Genomic DNA, 24,342 nt, shown 5'->3' with positions numbered 1-24,342 from the left:
GGGTTTTCTTTCCCATTTCTCCTATCATTTCCCTCATTTTTATGACGTCACATGGATAATTTTTGTCACAATTTTGCAGCAATTTGGTCTTTGTCCGTTTGTCTATCTGCCATTTTAGATAATACACAACTTATGGATATTGTCATCCTTGTTTAAAGCAAAGCTTTTCTATAATTAGGGTCGGTACGTCCATCCGTACGTCTGGAAATGATAGATTTTTTCGTTAATTTAGGCATGTTAGAATTGTCCTATCGATTTCAAACTTTGCATGGTGATTCCTGTAGTAGTTAGGTACGATTTAGAAAGCATAGCAACTCTACAATCGATAAGTCCAAAAATGTAAGTATGTCCTAAAAAATATGCTGTATTTTTGCAGTTATTCAACAAATTTGCTTACATTTTTGTTTAAATTTTATAATTTATAATCTGATTATTCAGTTTTGACACTCTACAAGTGTTAATGTTCACTTGTCCTACCGTTTCAGAGCTTCGCTTTTGTGGATGTTTTCATCCTTGTTTTCCGTAAAAATAACTTAATTTCACTGAAATTGCATGGAAAAAATAAAGAATTTCGATTGTTTAATTTTCTGAAACTTGAGTATGTAAATCATTTTCCAAAAAAAGTTTCATTTACCCCCCTAATACACTCCCACCCCTCCACAACAGTTATATTTTGTCAGGGAGGGAGGGAACAATGGGCTGTTTATTACACTAGTCCCCAAAGTTTTATTAAGATCTGAAATGGTAGGACAAACGGATATGAACACTTATATAGTGTCAGAACTGAATAATCACAATATAAATGTATAGAGTAGAAGCTAAATTGTAAGTAAATTTGTTGAAAAACTGCTTTATACAGGATAATGTTTATGGACATACTTACATATTTAGGACTTGATTATAGTGTTGATTCGCTTACAACTTTATACTTAGTTTTCCCAGGAATCAATATATCAAAAATCAGATCAATCGGATGATTAGATCACATAACAATTTGTTGTTAAAAAAGTAAAAAAATCAACATGTTTAAAATGGACGTACTGAAATTTTGGTAAAGATTATAGAGTTGCTACGCTTTCTAAATCGTACCTAACTACTAAAGGAATCACCATGCAAAATTTGAAATCGATAGAACAATTCTAACATGCCTAAATTAACGAAAAAAGCTATCCGTTACGGACGGACGGACGGACCGACCCTAATCATAGAAAAGCTGCGCTTTTAAAAATTTGTTGAGTGCATGATTGCTCATCTAGGATATCATACCTATTCCTTCGCCCATGTGAGAAAATTGGATGGGGGGGGGGGGGGAGGAGGACACTCCATTTCAAATTTTGTTTTGTAAAAAAAAGGTTAATTTTTTTTTTGGGGGGGGGGAATGGTTTATGGTGTCATTTTTTTCTAGGGATGATTTCTCTTGGGAAGGTGAAGGTATTCTTCCCTATACTTTTAAAAATCTTTACTGAAAAGAAGAACCATACTGGTTCAGTGGTTAGCGAGATCTTTAGCTACAGAAAGACAGAGAAAAATATCCTGTTACTTCTACATAAGAACTAGCGGCTACAGCCCTAGAGGAACTATAAATGTTTTAGTTTTATTTTAAAAACCTGATTTCTGCTAAGCTGGATCTTAAAATCATTTCAATGGTGCGCCAAATCGGGGTGAGCCAACTTTCCACCAATGAGAGCACAGCATTTAACGAAATAATGCGCTGTGATTGGCTGAAATTCGGCGCACCCCGATTTGTCGCACCATTGAAATGATTTAAAAGATCCAGCTCTAGTTTTTACCTATTTATGTGAAATGAATATCTTGCTTATAGAACCTATGACTAATAATGATAAAGCAAGGAGAGATAAGACAAAATGGAGTAAATTGATTTACAACGTATCTATGTATAAAGAAAAGGAATTTTTCTCTTTCTTGCTCTCTCTCTCTCTCTTTCTCTGTTTTATCTCTCTAACCTTCTCTCTCTCTCTCTCTCTCTCTCTCTCTCTCTCTCTCTCTCTCTCTCTCTCTCTCTCTCTCTCTCTCTTTCTCTGTTTTATCTCTCTAACCTTCTCTCTCTCTCTCTCTCTCTCTCTCTCTCTCTCTCTCTCTCTCTCTCTCTCTCTCTCTCTCTCTCTTTCTCTGTTTTATCTCTCTAACCTTCTCTCTCTCTCTCTCTCTCTCTCTCTCTCTCTCTCTCTCTCTCTCTCTCTCTCTCTCTCTTCTCTGCTTTATCTCTCTAACCTTCTATCTCTCTCTCTCTCTCTCTCTCTCTCTCTCTCTCTCCCTCTTTCTTTATCTCTCTCTTTTTTTCTCCTTCTCTCTCTCTGCCTTTCTTTCTCCTTCTCTCTCTCTCTCTCTTTCTCTCTTACTCTCTCTCTTTCTTTCTTTCTCCTTTTCTCTCTCTCTCTCTTTCTATCTATCTTTATATACTATTATTAGTAAGTTCCTACAACATTTTATGCAAAAAAGTATTTTTCTCTCTCACTTTATAATTATCTCCCTCTTTCTTTCTTTCTTTCTCCTTTTCTCCCTCTCTCTCTCTCTCTCTCTCTCTCTCTCTCTTTCTTTCTCCTTCTTTCTTTCTCTCTCTCTCTCGACGTTTAAGAAAGAAATAAAATAATTATAACTTTAAATCTAACTATCTATCTATCTATCTTATGATCAAAATAATTTGTTAGATTTTTTATATAAAATTGTCGTTTGCGGATTTTTCGAAGGGTAAGGTTTTTGGACAAAGTGGTCTTCAATATTTCATATAGGCCCTATGGGAGCTATAATATCCAAAACCATTTTTTGTGACGTTAAGGGTGGTCCAATTTACTTATAATTTTTTGTAGATTCTGCCCACTCTACTAGTGTTTATATGGATCTACTGCAGTTCACGGTAAAATATTGCTGGTAACGAATATTTCCAAAAATCTATAAATTTTAAAGGCTGCTAGCTGCCAAATGTCTGAACGCACAGTGTTATAAGCGGAATAAGAAGACCTACAAATAATCTGAAATAGCCATAAATCAATGATGCATAATTATCTTGCAGTCCAGTGAAATGCGCGAAAAAGCCCTATTTTACGCGATTTTTCTTCAGTGAAGCTTGCCCTGTGCATAATTGGATCTTGCTATTCCAGATTATGTGTAGGACTTCTTATACCGCTTAAAATTGTTCTGTACGATCAGCCGTTTGGCAATTAGCAGCCTTTAAAATTCATAGATTTTTGGAAATATTCGTTACCAGCAATATTCTACCGTTAACTGAAATAGATCCGTTTATATTGTTCGTTTGTCCTACCGTTTCAGGTCTTCGCTTCTATGGATGTTATCATCCTTTTTAAGAAAAATTTTAACAAAAATATTTATTAAACATAAAAGTTTACATTTAAAATTACATAGAATTTATAAGTTGGTATACAAATCTGCTTACAATCCGCTGAATTAGAACCAGTTCTCAGTCATGCTATCCGCGGATAATGTCCGCAGAAAGCTGTCTATTATACTATGTTAAAATCACATAAAATTATGTTGGTATACTAGGATCTAAAGGGATAAGACAATAGCTGATAAATTGATGTACATCCCCAATGATTATACTCAAAATTATCCCTTCTTTAGATTACAAAAAGTGCAGTGGTTGAAACTTTTAAACACTTAACTTAATGAATCAACCAATCTAAACTCAATAAGAGTCCCCAAGGTTGTAAAGCCAACAATTTAGAAAATGTTATTATAAAACTTTGGGGACTAGTGTAATAAACAGACTATTGTCCTCTCCCTCCCTAGTTGGTAAACCTATCTCCACAAAGGTATACTTATATAACATATATACTATCGACTTTGCTCCTAGAGGCATTTAGGAGCACTAAGGTGGGTGGGGGGTTAGGTCTATATTTTATTTTAGTTTCTAATAATTATTTTTGGACGGGGGTCATTTTTTGCATGGGGTGATTTCTCTTGGCAGTTTGTGGTACCCTCCCCCAAAATATTTATAAACCTTCCCTGGACCTATGAGAATCTACCCTGTTAAGGAGAACCCGATCGGTTTAGCGGTTAGCGAGATCCTCTGGTACAAACACACAGACAAGAGACATCCTGTTACTTTAGTATAAGGATATGAATATAAAGCAGCTTATAGTGCCTATAAAAATGACGTCATACAATGCAAATGGTCAATGATAGGCCCTTATAATTTTACTATTGGTCAATTAAAAGTATTCTGGCCTATCATTGGTCATTTGTATTGTATGACGTCAATTTTTTTATAGGCACTATAAGCTGCTTCATAAACAGACTGTAAGGGATCCTAAGCTTAAAAGAACACGCTTTTAATGAACAAAAATTATATTTTAATTCTCAAATATGAACAAATTTGATTGAGAAAATATTTATATTTATTTATTGCATCGTATTATAGACAGCTTTATATATATTTACAAAACTAAAATAAATTTTATGATTTTTATGTCAATATTTGAGGAAAAATGTCTGTAATATGATGCTATACATGATTTTTCAGTATGGCTGAGAATAAATTCTAATTAGTTTTAAAGCAATATTGTAAAATAAATTTTGACATTTTTATATGATGTCGACCGCAGGGCAGCTTTTATAAAATACATATGAAATAAAAAGCTGCTAATGCCATACAATTTTATATTTTTATTTTTTTTATACAAAATTTTTTTTCTTTCCAGTTTTAAGTTTTATACTTATAGTTTCAATTAAAATAATAGTGTATTATTTACAGCTTTCCGGGGATAAAAATTTTTAATAATAAGATTAAAACCAGTTTTTTTAGCCCTCAGATGCTAAAGGCACGGGTTAAAAGAACTGGTTTTAATCTTATGATTGTACATTTTTATATTTGTAGAAAACTGGATATAATACAATGCTAGACATAGTTTTTTCTCGTATTCATGAGAACCTGTTCTAATCCACCGGATATTAATCGGTTTCGAATGAATACAATAAAAAAAGTTTTTTTCCAGCTTTAAGTTTTATACTTATAGTTTCAATTAAAATAATAGTTATTTCTTGCATCGTATTATAAACAGCTTTCTGCGGATATAAAATTTACAATAATAAGATCAAAACTAGTTTTTTAGCCCTGAGATGCTAAAGGCACGGGTTAAAAGAACTGGTTTTAAACTTGTGATTGTACATTTTTTATTTGTAGAAAACTGAATATAATATGATGCTAGACATTGTTTTTTCTCGTATTCATGAGAACCTGTTCTAATCCACCGGATATTAATCGGTTTCGAATGAATACAATAAAATAAGTTTTTTTCCAGTTTCAAGTTTTATACTTAGTTTCAATTAAATAATAAAATAATGATTTTTCCAGTATTTTGTTTTATATACTTCTGGTTTTTTTATGAAAATGAAATTCTAAAAGAAATAAATATAAAAAATGATCTAGTTTTTGAAAATAATTTACTAACAGTGGAAACATGAACATTTTCGTACACATAGCAATTAACTTTTAACGTTTTTTAAAAGATACTTCAATGTTTTAGGAAAAATGTTCCAACTAAAAAATTTAAAATCTTTGAAATTTTGTAGAAATTGGAAGATTTTTTTCAAAAATGATTAGTGCGCTGGGTAAAAATATTTAACGATATTTTTATGGTATATGAAAAAAAGTGACTGACGCATTTTATTGACGTCAAAAGTGCTAGTTTTGGGACATTCACATGACAAATATAAAAAAATTCTTCAATCTTATATAATTTCATAAACTAGCCTAAGAATCAGGGTTTCCTAAGTCTTACATATTTCTTTATATCTATCTAAGACTTTGGAAACCCTAACTCAAAGGCATTTAGAGTTATATAAATGACAAGTTTACGAAGATTAAAATGACTCTAAGGTCATTCAAAGACAAAGGCAAACATATAGCAATTTTTTGACTTCTAGCTCTAATAGGAGCCAAGTAGGGAGAGGGGGAATCTCTTGCTAACCCCTCCTTATTTATTACTAAGTGTATAATCTTTTAAGGTTAAATTTAAAGAATATATCTATTAAACATTGCAATATATTAATTTTGAGCAAAGAGGTTTCGTGATTTTTTTCCAACAACTTTTTTGCAGAATAACAGTCCCGTGTCCAGTATTAGTTTGAATATGAACCAAAAAATCTATACAGTCTTGGTTTTCCTTTATTGATGCTTTGCTGTGTTCTTATCATTCTTCGCTCCGTATCTTGGCTGAAATAAGATTTTATTTTATTCAAAATCAATTAATATCCGGTGGATTAAAACCGGTAATTAGCAATACAGAAAAATTATGTCTAGCATTGTATTATATCCAGTTTTCTAGGAATATAAAAATGAACAATCATAAAATTAAAAGCAGTTTTTTAGCCTGTGCCTTTCTCATATCAGGGCTTAAAGATGGTTTTATCTAATAATTGTACATTTTATATCCACTGAAAGCTGTTTATTATATTATGCGAAAAATAACTATTATTGGTATTGTTGTATGAACACCTATATCTATCAAAGTAATAACTTTCCCAGGGATCTAAAGGGATAAGACTATGGACAATAAATTGATTTAAATCTGTAAGGATGATTATCAAGATTACATATTCTGTAGATTAAAACAAGGATGACAATATCCATAAAAGCGAAGCACTGAAACGGTAGGACCAACGGATATTAACACTTGTATAGTGTAAGAACTGAATAATCAGAATATAAATATATAAGAGTCGAAGCAAAATTATAAGTAAAAGATTATAGAGATGCTTTGCTTATAATATTGTACTTTGTTGTCTTAGGAATCAGTATTAAAAAAATCAGAACAATCGGATAATTTTATCTGATACAAATTTTGTTGTTAAAAAAGTTGAAAATCAACATGTTTAAAATGAACGTACGGACATTCTGGTATCGATTTTAGAGTTGCTACGCTTTCTAAATCGTACCTAACTACTATAGGAATCACCATGCAAAGTTTGAAATCGATAGGACAATTTTAACATGCCTAAATTAACGAAAAAAGCTATCCGTTACAGACGTACGGACGGACGGACGGACGGACCGACCCTAATTATAGAAAAGCTTCGCTTTTAAAAATAGTTAAGACATTTTGACAAAACTAGCGTGAAACCACACAATCAAAATGCGATAAAAGTACCCAACGTTTTTTTAAGCAAACGAATTCAATAACGTGGTTATAAAACTATAGGTACCAGTAAATTTTACAGTCCAATGTCCCTTCCCTCCCTGGGTATAATACATATGTACATCAAAAGAATTAAATATGCTGATGAAAAATCTTCTAAATTTATTTTAGAAAATCATCCAATTTGTTTTGTAAGATATATAATTAATAAAAACATAATTGAAGTAAATGATGAAAGAAAAACTGTACAGATTTTGTTCTGATTTTCTAGCAAGCTGTATGTTGGTCCTGTCTTCGTTTAATCATATTGTACAAGTGTTGAGTGGGATGGTACTTAGGGATCTAAAGGGATAAGACAATAGCTGATAAATTAATGTACATACCTAATAATGATACACCACATTACCCCTTCTGTAAATTAAAGTTAGTGGTTGAAAAACGTGAACAAGTCCCCAAAGTTGTTACGACATCGAATGAGAAAATGTTATTATAAAACTTTGGCTGACAAATTAATGTACATCCCTAATAATGATACACAAAATTACCCCTACTGCAAATTATATTAGTTCTTGAAACGTGTTAACCCTCAACTTAATAAACTACCAATCAAAATTAACGTCTTTTGGTACACATAAACTGAGAGACATAATTTTATATGGGAAATCACAGATACATGAAAGTTCTCCATCTTGGCAAGGGCAATGAGCTCAAAAATCAAGTTGTTTATTTTAAATACAGCTAAATAGATCAATTTAACAAATAACATTACTGATTAGTTAGCAAACAAAAAGCACTAAGAAAAGATTTTTTTTAAATTCAGACATCTATATTGAATAGCAACGGAGAGATTATTATTTTGCCTAAAAAGATTCAGACGAATATTTAGAATTATAGCATAAAGAACAAGGATGACAAAAACCAAAGTTAAAAAAGATAACAAAGCTGAAAAAGAACACAAAATATATAAATAGCAATACATAGCAACGGACAATAATACCAGGGATCTAAAGGGATAAGACAATAGCCGATAAATAAATGTACATTCTCAATTATGATACACAAATTCTGTACATTAGAATTAGTGGTTGAAACGTTTCAACACTTAACTAATTGAAGCAACCAATCAAAATTCATAAAAGTCCCTAATATTGTTAATCCAAGGAATATAAAAATGTTATCATAAAACTGTTAATCAATAATCAATAATAAAAAGTAGCTTGATGTCTGTCTATCCGTCCGTCCGTCCGTCCGTCTGAAGCTTAAGATCTCGGTAACCACAGAACCGATCGGATTCTACATTTCAGGGTATATACCTATTAGTCCTGTGGTGGTTTTAAGCTATTTTTTTAGGGGGTGGGACACCCCCATCCCCCCCAAAAATGAAATTAGGGGAGGGGGGAAGAGTATGGTTCGCAGCACCCGAATTTTTTTTTATTTTTAAATTTTCAATTTTTAAAAAACTACCTCACGGGGCAAAGTCCCTAGAGGCTAGGGCGAAGCCGCTAGTTTCAAATAAACAACAAATAATCTTTTGCACAAGAAAGGAATATAGAAGGTTGACAAGAATTAGATGTAACTAATTAAAATATATTCCTACTTTTGAGCTGTGTGTTTTTAGTTCTGTCTGTCGGTCCGTCTGTCTGTCGGTCTGTAATTAATGAATTGTTGGAAACATGTTTTTTTTCGTTTCCTATTCAAGATAGACAGCTGAATTTTTTAGTAAAGATTCCTATACCATATGCCCATCTAATCTATACATTGTTTTGTCCATCTGTCTGTTATTTGGGGTGCTAGATTGATTTCTAGAATTTTAAGCTTTTGTGCTTAAAAGGTTTAGTGATTTTAAAGGTTTTGTAATTTTAAAGTTTTGTGATTTCCCTATTTTATTTAATGTTTATTGTATGACACTGCTGTATTGTACTTATCTCCCGACATCGAACACAGTAATAGTGTCTGACTGATTATGACGTAACAAAAAAAATTAGCCAATGAGAGGTCGTTATTGACGAATGCAATGGTAAAATTTATAGTGGCCTCTCATTGGCTAATTTTTTAATCCATTAATAACTTTTGAGCTTCACTACTTATGAATGTTGTCATCCTTGTTCTATTGATAGTTTTCAACACTAGTGCCATATTATTCTATTTTAATAACTACAGTGAACAATTATAAGCGCTTTCACACAAAGAACACGGTTAAGCACCAATAAGCCCCCCCCGGCCCTCCCTAATTTTTAAAATAAATTGAATAACTCCTGTAGTGGGGCTTACTTGAGACACTTGGAAAATAAAGCAGAATGACATTACGATATTCTAAACGGATGGACAGATTTTTATGAAATTAGTAACATTTTAAAGCGTTTAATTTTCTCTATCAATTTTTCTTTTATTTGAATTTTTAAGTCCACAAATGACAGATCTCGTAATTAATTATAAAATAGTACTTTTAAATACTCTGTAACATCGTATGATTTTATCCTGTTTTTTCTAGTAAATTTCCAAGAAGTCAAAATACATATTTCTGTTAAATATAAATATGTATCTTTGACCTTTTTAAGCCTGCGCGTGTAGATTTTAAGAGAGATATAATTTTGTACTCTTTTAGTGGAAAGGCACCCAGATATCCAGGGACGGCATCCTTAATGCATCACGGAGATTTCCACGGCACAACTGAACGTGACTATTCTGGAAACTCACCATACACTCCGGCCTGCTTGCAATGTGCAGACCTACGTGTATCCTTGGCCATCCCTGCATGATCAGTAAACGCCCACCATACTCTGTAATTTTCCTATATGTATTATATATTCATTAATTTGTGTAAACTATGATTGTTCTATCCAAATATATCAGTTCCGCAGAATCAGTCTTTATTGGAGGATCTAATTCCTAATTTTTGCGCAGCTATTACTAGCTGCTATTAACTATCTAGAAACATTATAAGACCCCTGTGGGCATACGTGATTAGTTTGTGTTATTTGCGTATCGGAGACGTTAAACAAAGGGATCGAATCGCATCGCTTTCATATTCCCTCAGCCGCAACGTTACCAAGTCAACGAGTAGCTCCGTCACCACCGCTCGAGGCGGACTACAATTGCTTTTTAAAAACATAACAAGAACGTCAGATCCGTTACAACTCCTACACAGGATTGCATTCAAAAGACCCTACGACGGCGAAACCTGGATGAAACCTAACCTATTTTTTTTAATCTTGATTTAAATTGAGTACAATTGTATAATTACTGATGATTAAAAATAAATAATAATTAGGGACGGTCTGTCCGTACGTCCGTTACAGTTAGCTCTTTTATTTAATTTGAACAGGTTAGAACTGCTCTATCGATTTCAAACTTTGCATGATGAGTCCTATAACATTTAAGTACAACTTAGAAAGCGCAGCAACTCTATAAGCGTTATCCATATGTCCGAATGTCCTTTTAAAACATGCTGATTTTTTTCCTTTTTGACAATAAAGTTTTGTATGTTAAAATTATCCAATTCATCTGATTTTTGGAATACTGATTCCTAATACAACAAGGCACAATGTTTCAAGCGAAGCATCTCTATAATACAGTCCTAAAAATGTGAGTATGTCCTTAAACAGTATCATGTATTTAAGCAGTTTTCCAACAAAATTTACTTTAATTTTGTTTAATCTTTAGCAATAATATTCTGCTTGTTCTGTTTTGACACTCTACAAGTGTTAATGTTTGTTTGTCCTACCATATCAGAGCTCCACTTTTTTGGATGTTGTCTTCATTGTTTTTCTAGCAAAGTATAGACATTTACAGTAAGCAAATTTTAAAAAATATGCAGGGAATATGTAAAGCAATTTTCAAGCTTTAATAAAAATTGAAGGACAAAGCCAGGCGTTCTGAAGAATTTAAAAAATATTGAAATTTGGCTCAATTAATCGATTTACATTTTTAAAAAATTCCTAAAACAAACCATAACTATCCTAGTATTTTTAGTTATTTTTCTTCACCCTCCCCTTAAAAAGGATTTATATAGAATAATATACAGTTATAAAACTTTGAGTACCAGAATAATATACAATCTAATATCCCTCTCATGGTTATAAAATTTTGAGCACCAGAATAATAGGTACACCGACAAATGTCCTACTACGACAAACGTCCTAATGCGACAAACGTCCTAATGCGACAAACGTCCTAAACGACAAACGTCCTAAGCGACAAACATCCTAAGCGACAAACGCCCTACTGCGACATCTCTTAAGTAAAACGTCCTAAAAAATTAAAGGTCGAATTTTGTAATGCAAGGATGTATCGGGTTCGAAACCATGCTGTTTGATAGCCAACACAGACTTTGGGAAAACTGTCGGACAGATTTTTAAAATTTGGCCTGTGGATGAAGTTATTAAAGAAATAAATTTCAGTTAAAAAATAATTCCCTGTGTTTTATCGCCATATTGGTTTTCATTGTTCCAATCGTTTTTTTTTGTTAGTGGATTTTGTTCTTAAATTTTGGAAGATTTTTTTATTTCATAACCTTTGAAAAATTTTAGGACGTTTTACTTAAGAAATGTCGCATTAGGATGTTTGTACCTGTAGGAGGTTTGTCGTTTAGGAGGTTTGTCGCTTAGGACATTTGTCGCATTAGGAGGTTTGTCGCATTTTCAGGTTTAGGACGTTTGTCGCATTAGGACGTTTGTCGTAGTAGGACGTTTGTCGGTGTACCGAATAATATACAGTCTAATATCCCCACTCATGGTTGAAAAACTTTGGGTACCAGAATTTGATTTACAAACTAATATCCCTCTCATGGTTATAAAATTTTGAGTACCAGAATAATATACAGTCTAATATCCCCACTCATGGTTGAAAAACTTTGGGTACCAGAATAATATGATGTTAAGAAACGGCCTAAAAATTTCAGAACACTCGCCTTTGTCTTTTTGCAAAAATTGTGTTTATTTTCTAACTGACCTTTATTTTTACTAAATATAATTGATTGATTGATTGTTTTGGGGGGTTTGTTGGTTGGTTGGTGTGGCATGCAGCTTAGGTTAACACCCAGGTTGAGGTGGTGTGGGTTTCACTAATAATGGAATATCCATTAGGATGCCTTCAATTTTATCATCAAAAAGGGTGGGTTCAACAGTACAGTTCCTTTCGAGACAATGCGGTTCGTTGTATTTTTACAGTAGCTTTTGATAGCTGATGAAATGGACTATACCCAATTCAAAAACAATTATATTAGGGAAATTAACATCTTATATTGTGCTTGGAAACTTCATGATTAATTATATTGGGATTGGTCTATTTATAAAAGTTATAGGAAAATTAATTTTCAATTTTATATAAGTAAATGTTTCAGAGGTGCAAAAAAAAGTTTCCCCATGGTAATTTATGTTACAATGTTTGATAAAAAAAACATGAAATTTATTATTTATTCTTATTTATATTTTCAAAGTTTATTTATATTAGAGAAATTCATATAAAGGTATATTAGTGAAGTTTATGCATATAATTATATTGGGATTTGTTCAGGAAAGTTTATCTAAAATTACTTGGGGGAGGGTGGTTTTCTAGGGGCGATTTCTCTTAGAAGGGTGGTGGTACCCTCTCCAAAAATAGTTATAAACCTTCCCGTTACCAATGAGAAGCTACCTTGTTAAGGAGAACCCGATATGATCAGCGTTTAGCGAGATCCTTTAGTGCAAATGCACAGACAAACATCCTGTTACTTTAGTATAAGGAGACTAGTGGATACACACTTAGAGGCTTTTAGGGGCACTTTAGGTGGCAATGAATTGAATTTGACCCCCCCCCCCCCTAGTATTTGTGTTTTATTTTTTAAAGAAAATGTCAATTCCCCACTAATTTTTGGGAGGAAGGTGATACACCCCCCCCAAAAAAATAAAAAATGAAAATAGTTGCAAACCTTCTCGGGACCTTCGAGTAGCTAACCCATAAAGGAGAAAAATCAGTTAGCAAGATTCTTTGGTACAAAAAATATTATATTATTATCATAAGGATTTAATTTGATTTATTATCATTGGGGATGGTTCCTTTTTAATTTCACTGTGGTGGGTTAAATTTAATTTCAGTTTTAAATACTCCATTTATTGATATCATTTATTTGTGTTATCATTTATAATTATTAATTAGGTTTGGCTCCTTTTTTAATTATAATTAGGATGAGTTCTTTAGAATACATTAGGAAATTTAACCCATTTTAAAAAAGTTGTATAGTTCTAATTTAAAATACTAGCTTATTAATTATTTTTTATATCCATACATGAAAAATTTAAATTTAAGACAATAAAAAGATTCCTTTCAAATTGTCACATAGAATTACTAATAAATTTAAAGATAATTCAATTTTAGGAGTTAGATAGCACATGCAAATAAAACTAACTAAGAATTTAAATTAAATCTAAATAAAATAGTTGAAAAAAGACATGCAGATCAATAGGATTATAATTTGGTGAAAGGGGTATTTTAGTATGGCCTTAAAAATGATTCCTATCTGCTATATTAGAATTGGTTCTCAACCATACTGAAAAATCATATATCGTATCATATTACTAACAATTTTTCATGAATATTAAAATAAAAATCATAAAATTAATACCAGTTTTGTTAGCCCCCAAGGGCCAAAGAAATTAATTTTATATTTATCATTTTACTATCTGTGGAAAACTGTGAATAATATGATGCGATAAATAACTATTATGGACTCTACCTAGAGTTTATTTTACTTGGACACAGGCAGGGAATATAGCATTGTATTATAGACAGCTTTCAGCGGACATTATGCGGATAGTATGACTAAGAACCGGTTCTAATCCAGCGGATATTAATCGGTTTCTACCTAGAGTTTATTTTACTGGGAAGGAACAGGCAATGAACATTATTCTACCTGAAATCAGCTGATTTCTACTTATGTCTACTAGGGTTAGGCCAGATATCTGTCCAACGTCAGATATCCAGCAAATTACTGAATAACTGGATATCCAGTATTAGAAATCAGCCAGATATTCGGTATCCGGATAGTTTCAATATCTAGTATCTGGATAGTTTCAATATCCGGTATCTGGATAGTTTCAATATCCGGTATCTAGATAGTTTCAATATCCGGTATCCGGATAGTTTCAATATCTGGTATCCGGCTGAATATTGAAAATGACTGGATATTCAGCACAACCCTAATGTCTACTTTTGATGATAAAAATTAATATTTGATATTTTCAATGTTGTGTAAGCTTAGCTCTTTTTTACCATGAAAACATGACACTGTTTGACCCACGATATAAAAAAAAATTTGGGTATAGTCTCTTTTGTGGCAATGCCTCTTAAGGGGCGTTTTGTCATATTTTCACAATGGCTTTTGATAGGTTATTTTAAGTTAGGTGATTGGCCCCACAGTGTCAGAGCCCCCTAGAAATAGGAGAAAAGCTACTGTGAAAATACGTAGAAACGCCCCTTAAGCAGCAGTGCCACGAAATACCCAAAAATTCAAGGTACAGATTTTACAAAAATCAATTTCAGAATAAAATTGATACTAAATGAAATGAAAAAAAAATTCGTTCTAACTAAATAAATTTTATAAAAATTTCATGGTGACACTTCAATAAAAAAGAAAAATTAATTTAAAATTCTTTTTAAAAGAAAATAAAAAAAAACATTTTATGTTAATTTCTTAAATATAAAACACTCAAATATATCTAACTATTCTACTTTTCTATATCTAATTTTTATAAATGAAATATGAAATTTAAAATAAAATGAAAATTAAATATTTTATTAAAAAATTTGTAATTTATAAATGATTGTGAATCACTGAATATGATGAGAAAATAGGGATGAGTACATTGAATTGCAAAATTTATTTCTTGCGGCGTATTATAAACGGCTTTCCGCGGATATAAAATGTATATTTATAAGATTAAAACTAGTTTTTTTATCTGGTGGATTAGAACCCCTTCTCATCCATATGAAAAAACTATGTCTAGCATCATATTATATTCAATTTTCTAAGAAATGCACAATCATAAGATAAAACCAATTTTTTTAGCCGATGCCAAAGGCACGGGCTAAAAAACTGGTTTTAATCTTATGATTGTACATTTTTAAATTCGTAGAAAACTGGATATAATACGATGCTAGACATAATTTTTTCATATGAAGGAGAACTGGTGTTTATTCACCAGATATGAAAAGAATATGATAATAGTTATTTCTTGCATTGTATTATAAACAGCTTTCCGCGGATATAGAATGTAAATTAAACCAGTTTTTAGAGCCCCTAGGTGCCGAAGGCGCGGGCTAAAATGTATGTACACCCAAGAATAATAAATCTAATCTAATCTAAAAAACTAGTTTTAATCTTATGATTGTACATTTTTATATTTGTAGAAAGCTGGATATAATACGATGCTAGACATAGTTTTTTTTGTATGGATGAGAACCGGTTCCAATCCACCAGATTCGAATGAATACGAGAATAGTTATTTCTCGTATCGTATTATAAACGGCTTTCCGCGGATATAGAACGTACAATTATAAGATTAAAATTAGTTTTTTTAGCCCCGTGGTGCCGAAGGCACCGACTAAAAAAACTGGTTTTAATCTTATAATTGTACATTTCTATATTCGTAGAAAACTGGATATAATACGATGCTAGACATAGTTTTTTCGTATGGATGAGAACCGGTTCCTATCCACCGGATTCGAATGAATATGAGAAATAAAATTCCTTGTTTGAAACAAACAAAAATACAATTTAAATTTGTCAATGTACTCAACCCCATTTTGAAAAAAATTTATGTTAGATAATGAAAATAAGAATAAATGTGGTTCATGTGAAGAAAACAAAGGTTTTATCGTATTTTCACAGTAGCTTTTGTCCTATTTCTAGCCCCTGCTGGGGGATCTATCCTGCAGGGCCAATTGCCTTACCCTGCAGGGCAATCACCTTACCTAACTTAACCTAACCTTTCAAAAGCTACTGTGAAAATACGACAAAACCCACAACTTCATTTCCTTCACATGACCTAAAAGTATTTACCTAAGTGCAACAACTCCTGGAGGGATGGTGTGTACCATATTTTTTCTGTCACAAAAAAACAAAAGTTAAATTCAAGCCAGGAATAAGGTATGACCAACAAGCAAAATAAATCGAAGATAAAGGATGAGCAAATAATGCGTAGATTTTTAAAATTCAAATTTAATGGTAGAAAAAAGATGGCATACCATTAGAACCGCTATAAAGTCTATTTTTTGGAAGTATAAAAGCTATAGATAAGGAGCAACGCATTAAAATGTCCCAACTGAGGTAAAACTTAATTAAATTGAGAGTATATTACTAAATATTAGGGTGTGTAAAAAGAACTGCGTACATTTTTAAATTTCATATTGCGCGGCTTGTGTTAATAGTAGAAAAATGTTACGCATACAATTAGAACCGCTATGAACTATATCTTTAGAAATATAAGAATGGTTCCTATGTTGCAAATGATTTAGGAGCTAAGTAGTAAAATATCCCAAAATTTACTCGCAAGTCAAATTTTAAGTCAGTTGGGACATTTTACCACGTAGCTCCCTAACCATACATAGCAGAGATATCATTCTCATACTTCTAAACATTCTTAATTTGAATCTTTTGTTTCCTAACAATTTTGGCCCACATGAGTGTTAACCATTTTTAACGTCTTTATTTATGATGTGGTGTTGGACTGAGATTCAAACGTATCACCTTCCCAAGGCCAAGTAGATGCGCTACATGTTAAGCCACGATAACGGGTATGAAAATGTTTTTAACTTGAATCTTTTGTTTTCCTAACAATTTTGGCCCAGATGAGAGTTAACCAAACTGTTTTCAGGATGCACACCAGACTGGTTATCTGACAATAGCCTAAATATAAAATATAAAAAATGATAAACTTTTTTTTTGTATTCATTCAAAACCGATTAATATCCAAGAATACAAAAAATTATGCATAGTATCATATCCAGTTTTCTAAGAATATAAAAATGTACAATTATAAGATTAAAACCAATTTTTTTAGCCAGTGCCTTTAGCATAAAAAACTTTTTTTAATCTTATATTTGTACATTTTATATCTGCGGAAAGCTGTTTACAATATGATGCGAGAAATAACTATTAAAGTATGAAAATGAAAATAAACTCACCAACAAATTAAAAAAACCTATAAAGTCCCTTTTGCGACAATGCTTCTTAAAGGGCATTTTGTCGTTTTTTTTCACAGTAGTTTTTCTCCTATTTCTATATAACCTATCAAAAGCTACTGTAAAAATACAACGAAACGCCCCGAAAGAGGTGTTGTAATGAAAGAAACTATACCTAAATGTTCTACTTATGATACATAATTTTTCATTATTAGCCAGAACAGGTTTTAAAAAGCGGAAATAATATTTAGACCAGAATCAAATTTTTTTAAGGCTTTGAAATCGCTAAATATCTGCTGGAAAAGAACTGGTTCTGAGCTATACTGAAAAATCATGCATTGTATTGTATGATAGACAATTTTCCATGGATAATAAAATTTAAAATCAAAATATTAATAACAGTTTTGTTAGCCCAAGCCTTCGTTATTTCAGCTCTAGCAAAACTGTAATCAATTTTATAATTTATAAATTTATTATCCACGGAATGGTGTCTATAAATTGTTAAGTTGCAATATATATAACCACTAGCGGCTTAGCCTTTAGAGGATTCTATGGGCACTTTGGAAGAGAGGAGTTGAATTCGATAACACAATTTTTATTTTAAAACACTCCCTCCCCCCATTTTTAATATTTGTTTTGACAAAATATATTTTTTTTATTATTGAAGGAGGAGATTATTTATTTCTTTTTTAGGTTGGGGTGGTACACTTTCCCAAGACCTATGAGAAGCTATCCTGTACTCATATCAGTTCAGCGGTTTGCAAGATCCTTTGGTACAAACAAAAGATTAAGAACCTCTGGTGCTGCACCACGTGTGCTACATCTTCTTTAAAAAATGAGGGGAAATTTTTGTTCTTTTGGGGGGGTTGGGGGTGTCAAATCCCCCAAGAAAATAGCTTAAAACCACCACAGAACCAGTAGGTATATTCACTGAAGAGTAGAATCAGATCAGTTCAGTGGTTACCAAGATCTTAAGGGACAGATGGGCAAACAGACAGACATCGGTCGACTTTGTATTATAGACTAGCGGCTTCGCCCCTAGCCTCCAGGGGCTTTGCCCCAAGAGGTAATCAAAAAAAAATTAAGTACCCCCACTAAGGTACCCCCACTACTTTCTGTTAAAAAAAAAAATTAAGTACCCCCACTAAGGTGCCCCCACTACTTTCTATAAAAAAAAGGGGGGGGGGATTTTTTGTTTTTTTGGGGGTTTGGGGGTGTCCCACCCCCCAAGAAAATAGCCTAAAACCACCACAGGACCAGTAGGTATATTCCCTGAAGAGTAGAATCCGATCGGTTCAGTGGTTACCGAGATCTTAAGGGACAGAGAGACGGACAGACAGACATCAAGCTACTTTGTATTATAGATTACCTAATTCTACAGCAAAGACCATGGCCACTAGAATATTTCCAGTAATTTCAATAGCAGATAATAACAACCAGGGGGCATGAAGTAAAGGCAACTAAACATAGGAAAATAATTATTAAATAGTAGCATAGCTGCTTTTTACCCGCGAATGTGGATCAACATGTAGTGTAATTGCTCGCCATTGCGTGGGTGTTATGTATGATATAACTAGCTCTAAAATTCTCCGGTGTTAAAGGAGGTAAAATTAAAATTTTTATATATTCTTGTGATAGGTGATAGGTTCGAATCTTGGTCTAACACCATGTCATAATTAAAGATGTTAAAAATGGTTCCTACAGCTGCTATGTCATTTCAATAGCAGATAACAACAACCACGGGGCATGAAGTAAAGGCAATTAAACATAGAAAAATAATTATTAAACAGTAGCATGGTTGCTTTTTGCCGGTGAATGTGGCTCAACTAGTAGCAAAACCGCTTGTCCTCGGGGAGGTGATAGGTTCGAATCTTGGTTTGACACCGTGTCATAATTGAAGATGTTAAAAATGGTTCCTACAGCTGCTATGTCATTTCAATAGCAGATAACAAATTAAGTGACTGAACATAAATAGTTATTTCTCACATCATACCAAATAAACAGCTTTCCACAGATATAAAGTGTACGATTTTAAGATTAAAACCAGTCTTATTTAGCCCGGAGATACCAAAGGCATTGGCTAAAAAAACAGGTTTTAATCTTATGATTGTTAATTTTTATATTCATAGAAAACTGCTGGACATAATTTTTCAGTATGACTGAGAAATTGTTGTAAACCACTGGATAGTAATCGGTTTTGAAGGGATATGGAAAAATAATCATGATTCACTTTGTCTGTCTCAGTTTAAAAGCAAAAACCTATGGAAGAAATTATATTTACTTTTACTCAGCTGAAATTTACGATAAACTACTTATTTTTTTTTTTGGATTAGATACCCCATAGTAAAGAGCATTCATCATACAACTACAACAGAAATATTAATTCGTGTTAAAGAGACTGGTTGCTTTTGCATATTTCCATAAAGGTGTGTATTTTAGGACTTTAAAACAGGAGTAGAACGATGATATTCAATATTGAATATAAATATTGACAAGAAGATTTATTCAAAAAAATTAATGATTCCGGAATATAAGTAAAAAAATTCCCCAACTTTTTGTCAAATTCTCTGTTTAGTCAAACGATGCTGTGAGTATTGGTGCAAAAAATGGGGACAAATTTTAAATTGATTTGACGGGGCTGATTATTTACGTCACAAGTGAGGGGAAAGGAAAGGGAAGGAGGAAAGAAACCCCCTAGAAAAGAGATGGGGGTATGACGTCACACGCCAAAACAATTTGAAATTTGTCCCCATTTTTTGCACCAATACTCACAGCATCTAGTCAAACTAACAAAAATTCCTTTTCATACAGTTTAGCAAATCATAGCAGATTTATTCTTTGAATATTATACCTACATACCTACAGTTTATGTAACAAGTAACAAACACCTTTACAGAATTATGCAAAAGCAACGACTCTCTTTATCATCAATCAATGAGAGATTGGACAATGGGCTATTTATTACACTAGTCCCCAAAGTTTTAAAATAAGGTCTCTTTTTCCTTAACTTGACAACTTTTGGGACTTTTACTAAATCTTGATGGTTGGTTTATTAAGTTGAGAGTCCAATTGTCAATCAATTAATTCACTGGGATCTAAAGTGACAAGACAATGACCAATTAACTTATGTACACCCCCAATGATAATACACAATATTACCCCTTCTGCAGTTCAAAATTATTGGTTGAAACGTTTGAACAATTAACTAAATAAACCAACAAATCATTAACCTAAAGTTGTTAAGCCAACAAATAAGAAAACGTTATTATAAAACTTTGGGGACCAGTGTAATAAACAGACCATTGTCCCCCTCTCTCTGATTAATTTACCTTCTGATTTATATTAGCTATTACAACCAGGATGATAGAAGCACCTGCATAATGGATGTATAATTACTTGGATTTTATACCAGATTTTTATGTTTTACTAGCGGCTATGCCCCCTAGAGGCCTCTAGGAGCACATAAAAGGGAGGGAAGGGGGGGGGGTTAATTTTAACCAAACATTTTTTTTATTTTAGATTTAAAAAGAAAAAGTACAAAAAAATTGTTGGGTTAATTTTTTGGGGGGTTGGAGGAGATTTGGTTTAAAGAAGAAAATAAAAATGTTAATTTTTTTTGGGAGGGGTGGGGGTTATGAACTTGCTCAGGTCCTATGAGAAGCTGAATCGGCCTAGCGGTTAGCAAGATCCTTTGGTACAAATATACCCACAAACAAACAGACAAACAGTTAGACATCCTGTTACTGTATTATAAGGATTATACAGTGAACTCTGTAGGGGGCTAAAATTAAAATATCCCCCATGACCCTCCTTTACCCCAATTTCTTTCCTCCCACTTCATAAACAGCCCGACTAATAAATGTGGTAGGAAATTGCAAAGTTGCTAAAAAAATCTTATGTGACGTCATAAAAATGAGGAATCAGAGAGGCGAGAAGTGGGAAAGAAAATTCCTAACAAAGAGATGGATAATCCCTCATTTCTATGACGTCACATGGCTGATTTTATGAGTGACTTTGTGTCCCCTTCCCCTAATTGAGGAAAATTTTTCTACGGTTATATCATCCACTAAGAAAGCTTAAAATGTCATGTGTGACGTCATAAAAATACATCTAAAAAGGTAGGATGAGAGGAGGAGTGGAAAAGGAAACCGCCTTAAAAGAGATGGATTTTTATGAAGTCACACATGAAATTTTAGGCTTTCTCATCATTCACATATATTGTACATCCGTTGCCTGCATTGAGTCCCATTGTCATCAACTCGAATATTCGCATCAGATCTGCGGACCAACGATTTCTCACCTCCTTATCTCTGATTATTCAACAGGCTGGTTATTCCTTTGGCGCCATTTTTTTTGGCAATTTCAAACAAACACGGTATAAAAGTCATGATTTATAAAAACGAAGCTTTCTATATTATGGTCAGTCCGTCCATCAGTCCTTCAACAGTTTGTAATCAGCTCGAATATTCTAATCAGATCTGCAGACCACCGGTTTCTCACCTCCTTATCTCTGATTATTTAACAGACTGGTTATTCATTTGGCGCCATTTTTTTGGGAAATTTCAAACAAACATAATATAAAAGTCATGGTTTTTAAAAGAGCAGCTTTTCTATAATAAGGTTGGTCCATCCATCAGTCCTTTCATCTGTTCATCATCAGTTCAAATATTTGCGGACCAGCAGTTTCTCACCTCCTTGTCTATGATAATTCAACATGCTCATGTTATTCATTTGGCGCCATTTTTTTTGTAAACGTGCCATTTTTTTATGGCGACTTTGAACAAACCTATTATCAAAGTTTTTTTTAAAGCAAATAATAGAGTCAGTCCGTCCATCAGTCCTTTCGTCATCAGTTAATATATTCGCATGAGATTTGCGGACCACTGATTTCTCTTCTTTTCGTATCTAATTATTCAATAGGCTGGAGTTATTCCTTTGGCGCCGGTAACTTTACAAAAATTAGCCATGTGACGTCAAAAAAATGAGGGAGATGAGAGTAGGTGTAGGAAAGAAAACCCCTAAAAAAGAAATGGATAATCCCTCATTTTTATGACGTCACATGACTGATTTTCAGACACTCTGTAAAGGTTCATGGCATTATTTTTTAGCGCTTTTGAACAAAGTATCTTGTTTGAGCACCAACAATCTCTCTTATCTTTAAAATAAATTGAAAATAAGGGGATTCTTTGATACTTTTTCAGAAAGTATCTTGTTCAGCACTGATTAACTTAGTCTTAATTTCTTTAATGATCATTTTACTATGTGACCACTATATATTAACAGAATAATTTCTAAATAGTTATTCATTGCATTGTATTATAGACAGCTTTCCGCGGATATTAAAATGAATAAGATAAGTTCCCTGAGGGACAATACTGATATTATATCAATAATTTTATGTTCGTGGAAAATTATGAATTTCCAGTATGGCTGAGATCCAATTCTAATCCAGCTGTTATTATTTGGTTTCGAAGCCATACTGGAAAATAAAAAAAGTTTTAGGGCATCTAAATAAAATTTCTGGGAATTGTCGGTTTCGTGACAATGCCTTTTAAGGGGCGTTTCAACATATTTTCACAGTAGTTTTTCCTCTATTTCAAGCCCCTGAGGGTGGCTCTAACCCTGTGGGGCCAATTGCCTAAACCTAAGGGGCAATCATTAACATTTACCTAACCTAACCTATCTAAAGCGGTCCTACGACAAACGCAGGAGTCCCAAACGTCGGAGTGGACAAACGCAGGAGTGGATACTTAACCTAACCTAACCTATTTTAAAATATTTTTTAGGCTTTTTAAATGCCTAACCCCTGCGGGGGGCTTATTTGTATATTCATATAATAACCTAACCTAACCTGTATAGAAATACTTAATTAAATTAATATTTTAACTCTCCTGCGTTTGTCCACTCCGACGTTTGGGACTCTTGCGTTTGTCCTGGAACCTCTTAAGCTACTGTGAAAATACAACAAAACGCCCCTCACAGGCAATGTTAGAAACTTAGATTTTAGTTAGAAAATTTCTTAAAGATATTGACTGACGTACAGACATCCCTAATTTTAGAGTTGCTTCGCTACTAAATAAAGTTGGCCAGCTTTTCCTTGTCTTAAAATGTTTGATGGCATCATCTGGTTGTAATTCTTTCACAGGTATTCTCCTACAAATAAATTCGCTTACAATCCGCTGGATTAGAACTGGTTCCCAGTCATACTATCCGCATAATGTCCGCGGCAAGCTGTCTATGATACTATGCTATGTAGAAATACAAATCCGCTTGCAATCCGCTGGATTAGAACCGGTTCTCAGTCATACTATCCGCATAATGTCCGCGGAAAGCTGTCTATGATACTTTGCTTTATATAAATATATAAAACCCAGGGATCTAAAGGGATAAGACGATGACCGGTATATTAATGTACATCCCCAACGATGAAACACAATTTTACCCCCTTCTTTATATTACTGTTAGTGGTTGAAACGTTCGGAGACACTTATCATAATGACAACATCCATAAAAGCGACGCTCTTAAACTGTAGGACAAAAAAACAATTAACACTTGTAGAGTGTCAGAACTGAATATAAATCAAAATATAAATGTAAAAAAGTAAAAACAAACTTGTAAGTAAATTTGTTAAAAAACTGCTAAAATGCAGCATATTTTTTGAGGATTCACCATGCAAAGCTCGAAATCGATAGGACAATTCTTACATGTCGAAAAGAGCTTACTATTCAATGAAAAAAGAGAGGCAGATGAACTGACCCTAATTGTAGAAAAACTCTGCTTTATTTAATTTCTAATTTTTCCTTTTACTTAAATCTTTCTATCTAAGAATTTAAAAGATTTTTTCCAATTTAATGCAACACTAGTTTTTGTTTGTTGCGAAGCCACTCTCAAATTTGTAATATACGTCTGTCAGCTAGAAACACAAGGGGGGGAAATATGAATATTTTGGCTGCTATTCAAGATTGCCAATTGATTTTTAAAAGCGAAGCTTTTCTATAATAAGGGTCGGTCCGTCCGTCACAGTTAGCTCTTTTCGTTAATTTAAACAGGTTAGAATTGTCCTATCGA

At 32.9% G+C, this 24,342-nt stretch overlaps 1 protein-coding gene across 3 annotated transcripts in view; it reads right to left on the bottom strand.

Moving 5' to 3' along the window:
• Window positions 1-3,396: 3,396 nt before the first annotated feature.
• Window positions 3,397-24,342, bottom strand: part of LOC145307234 (uncharacterized) — a 37,276-nt gene continuing 16,330 nt past the window's right edge. The window contains exons 10-17 of one of the 3 annotated variants that reach the window (XM_080149609.1): window positions 23,372-23,426; window positions 21,507-21,585; window positions 20,603-20,646; window positions 18,643-18,733; window positions 16,925-16,998; window positions 16,153-16,199; window positions 13,957-14,004; window positions 3,397-6,193 (exon numbers count right to left, since the gene is read on the bottom strand). In XM_080149609.1, coding sequence (XP_080005735.1) covers window positions 14,001-14,004; window positions 16,153-16,199; window positions 16,925-16,998; window positions 18,643-18,733; window positions 20,603-20,646; window positions 21,507-21,585; window positions 23,372-23,426 — 394 coding nt within the window. In that variant the 3' untranslated portion in view covers window positions 3,397-6,193; window positions 13,957-14,000. Of the gene's footprint in view, window positions 6,194-12,065; window positions 12,178-13,956; window positions 14,005-16,152; window positions 16,200-16,924; window positions 16,999-18,642; window positions 18,734-20,602; window positions 20,647-21,506; window positions 21,586-23,371; window positions 23,427-24,342 lie in introns of all 3 variants that reach the window. The other 2 variants (XM_080149608.1, XM_080149607.1) reach the window with 2 other exon arrangements.

The sequence above is a fragment of the Acartia tonsa genome, chromosome 15 (assembly GCF_053477335.1).
Source record: "Acartia tonsa isolate MP-2025a chromosome 15, ASM5347733v1, whole genome shotgun sequence".
In the NCBI taxonomy this organism is placed as follows: Eukaryota; Metazoa; Arthropoda; class Copepoda; order Calanoida; family Acartiidae; genus Acartia; species Acartia tonsa.
Note: the sequence above shows the minus strand (reverse complement) of the source record. Positions and strands in the feature narration are given on the sequence as shown.